The sequence below is a fragment of the Narcine bancroftii genome, chromosome 1 (assembly GCF_036971445.1).
Source record: "Narcine bancroftii isolate sNarBan1 chromosome 1, sNarBan1.hap1, whole genome shotgun sequence".
Classification (NCBI taxonomy): domain Eukaryota; kingdom Metazoa; phylum Chordata; class Chondrichthyes; order Torpediniformes; family Narcinidae; genus Narcine; species Narcine bancroftii.
Genome location: NC_091469.1, coordinates 117056464 through 117069658, shown reverse-complemented (window position 1 = coordinate 117069658; position 13195 = coordinate 117056464). Strand labels below are relative to the sequence as shown.

Sequence of the window (13195 nt, the reverse complement as noted above, 5' to 3'; positions counted from 1 at the left end):
ACCAACTGAAAAACCTCACAAAGATAAGCGTATACAGAGCCGTTGTCATACCCACACTCCTGTTCGGCTCCGAATCATGGGTCCTCTACCGGCATCACCTACGGCTCCTAGAACGCTTCCACCAGCGTTGTCTCCGCTCCATCCTCAACATCCATTGGAGCGCTTTCATCCCTAACGTCGAAGTACTCGAGATGGCAGAGGTCAACAGCATCGAGTCCACGCTGCTGAAGATCCAGCTGCGCTGGGTGGGTCACGTCTCCAGTATGGAGGACCATCGCCTTCCCAAGATCGTGTTATATGGCGAGCTCTCCACTGGCCACCGTGACAGAGGTGCACCAAAGAAAAGGTACAAGGACTGCCTAAAGAAATCTCTTGGTGCCTGCCACATTGACCACCGCCAGTGGGCTGATATCGCCTCAAACCGTGCATCTTGGCGCCTCACAGTTTGGCGGGCAGCAACCTCCTTTGAAGAAGACCGCAGAGCCCACCTCACTGACAAAAGGCAAAGGAGGAAAAACCCAACACCCAACCCCAACCAACCATTTTTCCCCTGCAGCCGCTGCAACCGTGTCTGCCTGTCCCGCATCGGACTTGTCAGCCACAAACGAGCCTGCAGCTGACGTGGACTTTTACCCCCTCCATAAATCTTCGTCCGCGAAGCCAAGCCAAAGAAAAAAGATGAGGCCATCCTAAGCTTCCTAATACACTGAGAAGAAATGAGGGAGTCTAGAAATGAGGGATCAGTAGCTCACCACTTAAGAATGAGCTCAGTTGGAATTTTTTCTCTCAGAGGATTATTATTTATTTTCTATTTATTTCCTATTGTACGACCTTGACCAGCAGCAATAGCAATTCACCAAGACAATGTTATCTTCAATATTTTTTTAATTAATAACAATTAATAATATAAAATTTCTTACTTGACTCTTAACTTACCCCTACTATGCACAAATGTGTATGTGTGTGTGTGTGTGTGTGTGTATAAAGCCAAAGAAAAGATATATATGTAGGGGAGGGGGGGTGCAGATCCCAAACCATTACAGTTTAGACACAATGCTGAATATATCATTCAAATTTAAAGTTCAGACTTAGAAATCTTTGGTGTTAAAACTCAAAGTCTTTAAACTGTTGTTCAAAAGTTCTCAAACTCACAAATTCTTGAAAAGTTACTTTCAGAGATACATTTCTTCATACAAATTACCTTTTTTACAAATCCCCTCTCTTGTGTGAAGGTTACCGAACTTGTGATTTTCACGATGATTTCACAAACCCAGGCAAGGATTAAACAAAGTGACCATTACAGTGGTTGTAGTAGTACTGCTCTCTCTTGACCAAAGGAAAACACAACAGCACCTTTCTCACAGAAGGTTACTGTGACAGATTATGTTATATTTTATATTGCATATAGATATATTTTAAAGGAGATAAAGTGTGGCAGGTTTTTTATTAGGCCACAAAAAGATACAAACACTTCACAACACAGATCTCATTTAAAATGCCAGAGCTCTGCTCAAGCCAATCAGTCCAAGCTCCAAGTGCCTTTGCAAAAACTTTGAAGAATGCCTATAGAGAATTCACAAGTAGGTGTTAATTGGACATGCTGTGGGGTAATGGATTATTGTTTTGGAAAGCAACAGATGAATGGACTCGGAAGATTGAGTCCGGTGCTACAGTCTGTCTGAGTGAGGGTCATGTGGTTTTCTCTGAGTGTGAGAGAGAGAGAAAGAAGTCAGTTTTACAGTTCACCAGCAGCAGCTGGGACTGGAACAGGACAAGCTGTGAGTTCTGAGTTCAGCCTGGTCAAAGCCCTTGTGATCTGTGCAGGAGAAGATGGCTGGCTGTATAGTATTTTGTTTGAAATGGGGGAGTAAGGGAGGAACTCTGTGGTGAATGGAGGGAAGAGGTTATAACTGAAAGGCCTGGGTGGGGCAAGTTTCTTTGGCAGGACGCTGGGGTGGCTGAGTGGAAGGAATCAGTTTGTGTCCAACAAGCAACAAATCTCTCTCTGAAAACTGAGCGGTAACCATTTACCTTTCAAGAAACAAGCTTGATGAAGATTCATAAATGTTAAATTCTGTGCACAGTACAAGAATTGCCTGATGCCAGTGAGCTTGGAGGAGTGGGAGGTGAGATTGGACTGTGAATCAAAGAACTTTTCTGAACTTATACACACATTACATGCACATGCTCTTGGAACTGGAAGGGGGTTAAGTTAATAGTAACAAGTTAAAGTTTGATTCTGTTTTTATGTTTAAAGAAAATTAAAGGTAACTTTTGTTTAGGTAACCGTTTGTCTTGGTGAATTTCTATTGCTGCTGGGTTTTGAGGTCCTCTGGGCCCGTAACATTACTTCATCTCTGACTTCAGATGATCTGCTTCATATTAAAGATGCTTTCTTGAAGTGCCTTTATCACATGACATGACATCACTGCTGGCTCTGTTTGAAATTTCTTCAGAAAGATAAATCAACAAGCAAATGATCTTGTTTGACCAGATGGCTTTCTGAGCAAACGTCATTGTTCCAGATTTCAATGGATAACAATAATCAAACTGCTTAATGCTCTGAAGTAGCAGTCAAGCTGTCTCTTTGAGCAAACAGTCTTCCAATTACACAATTATACAAGCTTGTTTACAGCTGGAAACACATAGTCTCTAAAAATGATGTTCTCTGTATATGTGTCTTTGAGTGTGTTTTCCCATTTCCAGGCCACTCAGTAACTTTACTAAGAAAGTATATCCTAAAGATATATCCTAAAGATTAATAATAACATAGTTCTGTCACAATATAGAATTTAGTTTATTGTAATTGCAATGGCATAGATGTGTAGACAAACCTTCTTAGCAGATTCTGAGAAAAGAACTCCATTGTTTCCAATAATGCCAACTGGATAGCCAAAGATTCTTGCAAATCCTGAAATGTGCCAGAAGAAAAAAAAAGATGGTTTAAGCAGAATTGTGACACATCTATTTCTTCATATTATTGTATTTCAAACATTCTGAGTTTTTTTTTTAAATAATTTTATTTATCAATATGGAAGATATCCACTAATTTCTTTTTAAAATATATCTTTAGGAATTCAAGACAAAAAGCAAACAGATACTTAAATTATTATATGCTTTATTTGTGACTTTCATTCAGAATCGTTCTAACTTGTAACACTCCAACGCCTAGATTCAGGCCACTTCAAGGCATGACAGACTGAAATCTATAGAGCAGGCAATGAAAACCACTTTCTGGAGAAGCATTTGAAGAAATCTGGCACTTCAGAATGGCTTTCATTCAGGTTATCCTGATCACAACCGCAAATTGATCAAGAGTATTGATGCCCACCACGATGCCTTGACCCAAACTCACATTCCCTTGTGTCCACAATGGTGGGATGCATGTGGAAACCCTTTTCTGAGCATATTAAATTTGTAAAGAAGTAGCCATACATACTTTAGCTGAATAGGACTTGTTATGGCATGTAACTAAGAACTTGGGGTGGCTATTGCAGATAGAGCGCAGATGGTCCCCAATCTACGCTCCATTTCCTCTTATGGAGGAACCTAGTTCTAGGTGTCAATATTTTTAAGGAAGGAATTATCCTTTTAGGACACAGACAAAATAAAATATTTTCCTTTCAGAGGATCCAGAATATTTGGAACTCCCTTCTTTTAAAAGGATAAGGAAACAGAAGCAGAGTCTTTGAATACTTTTAAGACAGAACTTGATAGATATTTGAATAGGGAGTGAAGGTATTCAGGAATGCAGAGCAGAAGTTGCAGCCATAAAACAATCTGAATGCCAGAGCATGCTTGACCCATCAAACTCCTGCTCCTAATTCAGATGTCTGTATATGATGAACAATTCTAAATTGCTATAGTTTAAAAATCTCTCCCAGTTCTACTGTATGAGTCAATTTTGCAAAGTAATAATGCTCAACAATTCATTTGAAATTTTTACCATGAAATCTATCCATTATTTCACAACCTCTTTCTACATATTTTCTATGATTATCCTTATTAGATCTCTTCACACCTTAAAACACATGCATTCTTATTGCTGTCGCCACTTGCTTGGAGGTAAGTAGGGCTATTGGCGTGTGAAGGTTAGCTGGGTTGTCAGCACGAGGAAGGTGCGTCAAGGGCCTGACCAGGACACTTGAGCAGAGGTGAGCTGGGTTGTCAGCTCAAGGAAGGTGAACCAATAGGCTTAACTGGGACACTTGCATGGAGGTGAACCGGGTTGTCAGCGCAATGGAAGTACACTAATGGGCCTGACCAGGATCCTTTCATGGAGGTGAGCCAGATTGTCAGCACAAGGAAGATGCGCCAAGGGCCTGACCGGGATACTTGTATGGAGGTGAGTCTGGTTGCCTTGGTGAAGACAGGAGCAAACATTCAGCCAGTGGAGCCCTCTGGTCATGCCCCGCCCGAGGCAGCTGTTTGAATAAAGTTTCAATAAAGTTGCATTGGAATGAAATGCCCAGGATGAAGAGCTGGCCAATGCCACTGTGGCAATTCTCCCAAAGTGTCTGCCTATCCCTGCCTAGTAAGAATCTTTATTTTTATAAGTATAAAATGTATTAGTAAGGCTTTAACTGTAAACTTGAGGGAGAGGGTTAATTATGCAACACTGTTATAGCGCCAGCAACCGGGGTTGGAATTTAAATTTAAATTTTGTATGTTTACGGGAATCACTTGATTAAAGTAAACTTTACAGATGACAATAATGAGGTTTTCTTTCAAAGTATTTTACAATTTGCACTGTCTTTTGTCTTTTAAATGGTGCAGTCTTAATGCAGGGGTTTTAATTAGGCATTGGAAGAGTGAGCCTCAGTCAACCGAAAAGTTCACATTTCTAGCACCTGTGATCCTCATAGACACCGGATAGTGGGGATTTTACTGTCCATATGTACTGCCTATGTATTGTTTGTATGTGTGTTATGTTTGGATATCAGTGTATACGTTTTTGCACTGAGGAGCAGAGAAAACTGTTTCATCAGGTTGTACTTGCACAATCAGATGATAAGCAATTTAAACTTATGAACCAAAACTATACCTGTAACTAAAGTGTCCCCATAAAAGGCTTTGAATTCATTAAATTTGCTTCCATCCACTATTCTGGCAATAACCTGGAAAGATAATAATGCACCAGCATTAAAGGACTGCTCAGATATATTAAAACCAGATCCAAACCCAAAACCAGCGCTTTTTATTTTAGTGATTGAACCGCTGGCGACCAGGAACATCCCGCTCTGCTCCATCTACTCAAGTGGAATACTGCTGCCATCTGATTATTTGTTATTAGCCAGAACTTGACACATATAGTGAAGTAATAATCATACAATTACCAGACAACAGTGAAGCATGCATGAAGACACAGGAACTGCTAACTTTGGTATCTGCACTTTCCAGCTTGTAGCTGATGACTGGTCCTGTCACTGTCACATTCACATTCATTTGTTTGCAAAGAGCCAACTTAATCAGACCTGACCTGAGCCTGACAACTAATTTTTGACAAACAATCCAACCCATATGTAGTTGCATCCCGCTGGGCTTATATCAATATTCAGGTATTTGTTCATCAACTATCCAACTCGATCATTAATTTTAAATCTTTTTGAAAAGTTTTATTTCAGAACAATACATTTTTCAATCACAAATTTTAACATTATTGATCATAAATAATTGAACTACAGCCCAAAAGTCCTCATTTAATTACTTCCTGGTGTAATTACCAGGTCTGAGGGTTTCTAAGTGCATTTCTCCTTATTTATTCCTTTAACCTCCATTATGAAAGAGCATATAATATTTTTAAATATTTTTTCAAAAATTTTACAGTGACATTTTAAATATACAATATATTAAACTTTTTCTCACAAAGACAACAAAAAAACAACAGTGCCTCCCTTCCATACATCAGACCTATTCACCATCAGTTTACATGTATTTTAAGTATATTGAGTACAGTTGGGGAAACTATGTTTTAATATATAATAGTTACTTTTATACACTTTTTGTTCCTTTTTATTACTGTATCTGGCCCCCTATGTAGTCCAGGTATGGCTGCCAGACCTTTACAAATTTATCATATTCATTCTTTATGTTATATGTGATTTTTTTTCCACAGGTATACAACTGTTCATTTCTGCAGTCATCGTGCTATAAGTAGAGTGGAGTTGGACTTCCAAGTGTTCGTGATACATCTTTTCGTTACTACCAGTGCTATTTTTAAAGATAAGATTTGTTATTTGGCCATTTTGTCACTTATTTCCATGAAATTACCTAATAGATATAGCTCTGGATCACCCATGAAGGCTACTCCTGTTATCCTGGTTAATTCTTCTGCGATTTCTTGCCAAAATGGCCTCATTTTCATGCATGACCACATGGCACATAGAAAAGTTCCTTTCTCAGTCCCACATCTGAAACACATCTCTGAAATTTTGGTTTTTGACCTGTGAAACTTTTGTGGGGTAAAATATAATTGGAGTAAAGAATTATACTGAACCAGACGACATTTTGCATTTATAATTGATGTCATGCTGTCCTTACACTAGCTTCTTTCTGAAATCACCACACCCAAGTCCGACTCCCATCTTTCTCTTGACCTCTGCAACCCTGGTTTTGCACTTTCGATCTGGAGAGCATAGTACATTGTTTTTATAAATTTGGATGTATTCCCCATTCAGACCGTTCATTCAGTTTCACTAATTTCAAGTAGGGTCAACATTGGTCCCTACCTTAAGAATGATCTAAGCTGGAGAAAACAGAAGAAGGTCCCATTGGCCACTCCATATTTGTGTTTTAATTGTTCAAAGGACATAAGAGTACCTTCCATGTAACAGTCCTTAGTATATCTTATACCTTTGTTATACCACAAATGTAATATTCTATTGCCCATGTTCATAAGCAATAACTCATTTTTACACAATGGTGCTTTTATTGATAGCCCTACTTTTTTTCCTATACATTCATTGATTTCTTACCACATTCTAATCATATGTATTAGAATGGGGTTATCCATCTTTTTCTTTAGTGATTAGGAACTCCATTTATAGATAATGTCCTTTGCTTCCCCCTTCTCTATTGAGTGCATTCCCATTTGAATCCAAGATGGACTTTGTCTTCAATGAAGAAGGCTGTGAGAAATCTAACCTGTGCAGCTAGTTAATATTTTTTGAAATCTGGAAGTCTAAGCCTTCCCAGTCCGTAGTCCCATGTCAGTTTTCCCAAAGCAATCCTTGGTACCTTATTATTATTCCATAGGAATTGTCTAATATGGTTGTTTAGTAGTTTAAAAAAGTTTTTAGGTAACTGAATAGGCAGTGACTGAAAAATGTATTGCAGTCTTGGCATCACTTCTTTCATTTTGATGCAGTTAACCCTTTCCACCAAACTAATCGGTAAGTCTTTCCATTTCTGTAGGTCTCTTTTTATCTTCTGAAGAGTGGAACATTATTTAGTTTGTACAGATTTTGCAATTTATTGTCAGTTGCTATTCCAAGATATTTTATTCCATCAGTCTTCTATTTAAATTTACTTCTTTTTTGGTATCTTTCATATTCAAAATTTGTTAATGGCATTACCTCACTTTCATCCATATTTATTTCGTAGCCTGATATTCTTCCAAAATTTTCTAATGCTACTTGTAATTTTTTCAAAGTTTTAGTTGGTTCTGATAGACACAATAGCACATAATCGGTGAATAGACTGATTTTGTGTTCTTCTTCTCCGACTTCGAAGCCCTTTATATCTGGATCCCTTCTTATTATCTCCGCCAGCGGTTCAATCACTAAAATAAAAAGCGCTGGAGACCAGGAACATCCTGCTCTGCTCCATCTACTCAAGTGGAATACCGCTGCCATCTGATTATTTGTTATTATTTTAGCGTGGTTTATGGTATAAAATTTTTATCCAATATATAAATGTTCTGCCTATACCACGTTTTTCCAGTGTTTTAAATAAAAAAGGGCCATTCCAAAGAGTCCGATGCTTTTTTTGCATCTAGGGAGACTGCAATACTTGAATTTCATTCAGATTTAGCCATGTGTATTATATTAAATTATCTTACTAGACTATTTGAGGGATGTTTTCCTTTAACAAATCCTGCTTGGTCCATATGTATCAGGTTTGGCAAGTATTGTCCTAACTTATTAGCTAATGCTTTCACTAGTATCTTATAATTAGCATTTACCAGGGATATTGGTCTGTTTGACAAGATTTTTTGTGCGTCCCTTTTTTTTGATAACACTGTAATAATCACGGTTGAGAATGACTCTGGGAGGGTCTGTGTTTCCACAGTTTTGTCCAGGACATACATTTAAAGGGGCATTAATAATTCTTTGAATTGTCTATAAAACTCAGGTGGGAATCCATCCTCTCCCGGTAATTTATTAGCCTGAGGGTGCTCAAGGCCTTTTCGATTTCTTCCCTTGTGAAGGGAGTATCTATCCTTTTTTTCTCTTCCAGCCTTGAAAGTTCTACATTCAGCAAAAATTCTTTCATTTCACTCTAATCTCCTAGTAATTCTGATTTATATAGTTTTGTGTAAATTGTCTGAAAGTGTCATTAATTTCTTTTTGCTTATAGTGCCTGCTTCTGTTTTTATTGCATTTATCATTCTTGATGACTCCTCTGTTTTAATCTGCCAAGCTAAAACTTTGTGCGCCCATTCAGCCAACTCATAGCATTGTTATTTAGTTTTTAATAGCTTTTTCTGTATTATATCTTAGCCTTTTATTCTCCAGTAATCTGTATTCTTATTGTAGTCCTGTTCTTTGATTTCTTTTCTAATTCTTTAATATCCTTCTCCAAACTGTTTACTTCTGCTAATAGGTTCCCTCTTAAGATTCTTTATATAGAATATAATTTGTCTCCTTAAATATGCTTAAAGGGTGTCTCATATTAGAAAACTATTATTAGCAGATGGCAGATTTGTTTCACAAAATATTTCTATGTTTCTTTATAAATTCGCTGAGGTCAGTTCTTTTAAGCAATGTAGTATTGAGACAGCATCTATATACATTCTCTTGCTTTTCCATTGTTGTTGCTATAGTTAATATCAATGGAAAATGGGCTGATAGAAACCTTGCTAGATATTCTGTTTTTGTTTTAATCATTTTACTTTTCTAACTGGGCAGACATTAAAAATAAGTCAATCCTTGTATGTGAGTCATGCACCCTTGAGTAAAAAGAGTAGTCTCTCACTCTGTGGGATTTAATAGCCCCCATACATCAATAAGACTTAGATCTTTCATATATGAAATTGTGGTTTTAGCTGCTTTCACCTTCGTTATTGTTCTTGCCGATTTATCTAGAATTGGGTCCAAGCAGAAATTAAAGTCTCCTTTGCTGTTTTTAAGACGATGTCCTTCATAAAGACTTTATCGTCAAAGTTCAAGGCATAGTTATTCATAAATATTCATGCTTCTCCATATATATCTTCTATTAATAGTGGTGTATTTTTATTAATTAGAATAGCCACCCCTCTTGCCTTTGAACCAAAGGAAGATAATATTTGTCCCATCCATCTTCTTCTTAATTTATCATGTTCTAATTTGGTAAGAAGTATTTCCTGCAAAAAGATTGTATCCATTTTTAATTTCTTTAAGAATACCAAGACCCTCTTCCTCTTCACCGTTCCGTTTATTCCGTTAATATTAAGACTAATAAACTTTACTGTAGAGGTTCTTAACCTTTTTATTTCCACTTAAATACCACTTTAAGTATTCCCTGTGCCATAGGTGCTCTGTGATTGTAAGGGATTGCTTAAGATGGTATGTGGGTGAAAAGAAAAAGTTTGAAAACCTCTGTTTTAATCGTACTTAATTGACTCGTTATGTGCACGTTTTCGTAACTCAAAAGGAAATGGGCCAATGAGAATTTTTTTCAAGCAAAATATTTCAGTAAGAATTAAGTCTAGAGCAGTGATACAATATTTGTTATACAATATTTGTGTGAAAAATGATAAGGATAAAACACTAAAGCAGTAGTTCTCAACCTTCTCTTCCCACCCACATACTACCTTAAGTAATTCCTTTCTAATCACAGAACACCATTGGTATAGGGATTACTTAAAGTGTTATGTGAGTGGAAAGAAAAAGGTTGAGAACTACTGCTTTAGTGTTTTATCCTTACCATTTTTCACACAAATATTGTATAACAATATCTTCCCAATTTTCTTAATACTGTCATAGCATTTACCTATTAAAAGACGTTTCCAACACATACATTTCCCCTTTAAGAAACACAAATATATCCCTAGCTCTGACAATGACATTGACAATAGTACCCGGAAGCCTGCAAAAAAAGCCCGTGGGTTCTGCCGAGGAAGAAGAAGAAACCCTCCCTTTAGCACCATCTTTTAAAATCGCTCCTCTCCCAGAACCATCTTCCCCCCCCTCCAACAAAAGTCGGGGTTCCCACCTTCCTGTTTTCCTTCCCACTGTTCTATCTTTTCAGAGCTCTTCATATAAACCAATGTTTTTTTTTCTTGAAAACAAGATGGCTCAGTACCATTAGTATAAATAAAAAGATGCGTCTTTCAGTTCATCCCGTTTTGAAATGGTCTTTTCAGCCCTTTCAGCTGGTGACTTTAATCTTTTCATAACTTTTTACAAAATTCTTCCACTTCTTTATTCTTGAAAATTCATCGATTACCTTCTGAGACATCCATCCTCAGTGTTGCTGGATAAATCATTGAGTATTTAAAGTTTTTACATCACAGTTTTCTCTTTACCTCATCAAATTCCTTTCTTTGTTTGACCAAGGTAGGGATAAAAGTCCTGGAAAAACACAACTTTTGCATTGTCCACCATTAATGGGCTGTATTCGTGATCACTGTTCGGCTGTACTTCTGGGTCCGGTGAGCCCTTTCAATTTTCCAATTTGCATTAAACTTATTTTGTCCCAGCATTTGTGGGATCCACGTTTCAAAGAAACTCAGCACGTCTTTTCCCTCTATTCCTTCTCTCCAATATTATGTCTGCTAAAATTTTCCACATGGTTGATCTTGTCCATCTGTCCTTTCTTTTCTCTGACCCATATTTTTTGCTTTTACTTCCAGTGCCTTCAGCCTGTCTTTTGTTTTGTCCAGCTCAGTTTCTGAATGAGTCATTCGTTCATTTAAGTCTTCCACGACCTCTTTGATTTCCATTACCTTCTCTTATATCTCTCATCACTGATTCCACACTTGTAAAACGACTGCATAAAGTTTCCATCATGTTCAGGATGGAGGCTATATCTTGGGGTGACTCCCCAGCTCTGTTGGCTTCAGCTGGTCCCAAGGCTCCTGGTAAGTTACTCCTCATCAGGCTTCCACTCAATGTTCCTAGCTGAGCTGTCACTTCTTCAGTTTTTGTTATCAGTTGCCTCGGTCATTTAGTACATGCTTTATCCATTTTTGACAATAAAATTCTGGTTTTTGAGCTTTTAAACTGTCTTTTTAATACATTTGTGGTGGAGAGCTCTTTCAAAACACTTCTGCTCAGCTCATTAACATGGCCACATCCTCCCCTCCCACCACATAATAGCATTTTAACTGTGACCTTTCATCAGATCTGGAACAATAAGGCTCAAGAAAAGTTTTGAAGGCACTGACAAGGATGCCCAAAAATGCGCAGATTACTAAAGCTACCTTCACATTGTACAAGCACTACAGATGCCTAAAATATTAGTCTCACATTGCTAGCTGAATTGCTTGGTGTAAAACTCGAAGAGCATCCATTTCTAAGTAATTTTGAAAGTGAAATCTTGGCATCCCTTGCAGTCTTAATTTAATAAGTATTTGACCATGCTGGATCCAAATTTCAGGAGCCAGTGTCATTAACCTGTGTACCATTATGTGAAAAATAGCAAAACAATCTTTCACATCAACACTTTGGCCAATTTAATTTAGGTGGCAGTTTGAGTTAGTATACTTTTAAGTGAAGGTACTTTGCCAAAATAATTTTGTAAAGGAACCAACTCCAAATAGCATAATTTTCAATTATTGTGGAAGAGATTCAAAGAACTTCAAATTTGATTGCACAGCACTACATTTAAATGAATCTGACTTGGAGAAATCACTTTCAGCAAATCAGAATGGCCACTTCAGGTCATGGGTCACTCTGATGACCCTGATATAATTACTATATTCTACAAAGCTCCTTTTGGAACATTGCAAGGATAACATGGCCGTAACTTCATAGTGCCAATTCAGGAGACCACAAAAGTTAAATAGTTACCCATGTTGTCACTCCTCCAGCATTGAAAGGATTGCCTACCAATAGATTAATCCTCTGCCATACCTCTAGATCTGCATCAACATCATCATCTCAACCTCCATCCCAACACAGGTGCTCCTCATCTCAAATCTCTCTCCCTCACCAGTGATTCAACTTTCCCAATTCACCCTCCCATATTGTCTTGTCAATCTCTTGGCCACAATTCATAATCACTATTCTTAATCACAATTCATCAATTCCTCTGCTCATTTTTCCTACTACCCTGCCTCTGTTGTACAGCAGGATAGGTTAAAGTCAAGGCACGCAGCAATAAAGGACTCTATAATTAAAGGAACAGATAGACATTTCTGTGGTCATGAGTGAGACTTCAGGTAGATGTGCTGCCTCCCAGGTGCCAGAGTCAAGGATATTTCTGACCAGTCACAAGGAAATTCTGAAAGGGGAGGTTGAGCAGCTAGGCATCGAGCATGAAGAGAGATGAAGCCTTGTAAAAGATTAGGTTAAAAATAAAACAATTAGAAGTGCAACCTCTTGTGTTGTAATCTCAGGAATACTTCCCGTGCCATTTGCTAGTGAGACAAAAAAATTGAAAGATATTACAGTTGAATGTATCACTAAAGAGCTCATGCAGGAGTGAGGGTTTTAAATACTTCAAGCTTCTGGCATTGGCTGCACCTTGGGAGAGAGTGTTACATTGGGTGAAGACCAATGACAACTGTATTAGGCTGGACCTGGGAAGTGTAGATTAGGAACACCTGTTATTAGGTAAATCCATATCTGACTTGTGGGATATTTTAAAGTCCAACTGATTAGAATTCAAGTCTAGCACATTCCAGTGAAAAAGAAAAATAGGTATGACAAGTTTGGGAATCTTGGACAAGAGATTTTATATGTTTAGTCAAAAAGAACAAAGAACCAAAAGGTTGAAGAAGCTGAAATCAGGCGAAGAATATAAAGGAAACAAGAACAAGGAATCAGGAAGG

General features: G+C 37.7%; 1 protein-coding gene across 1 annotated transcript in view; it reads right to left on the bottom strand.

The window, feature by feature from the left end:
• The window catches only part of mccc2 (methylcrotonyl-CoA carboxylase subunit 2), a 158698-nt gene that overhangs the window by 40887 nt on the left and 104616 nt on the right, over positions 1-13195 (bottom strand). Inside the window, 2 exon segments of the mRNA XM_069936759.1 lie at positions 2835-2911; positions 5045-5117. Of these exon segments, the coding sequence (XP_069792860.1) occupies positions 2835-2911; positions 5045-5117 (150 nt within the window).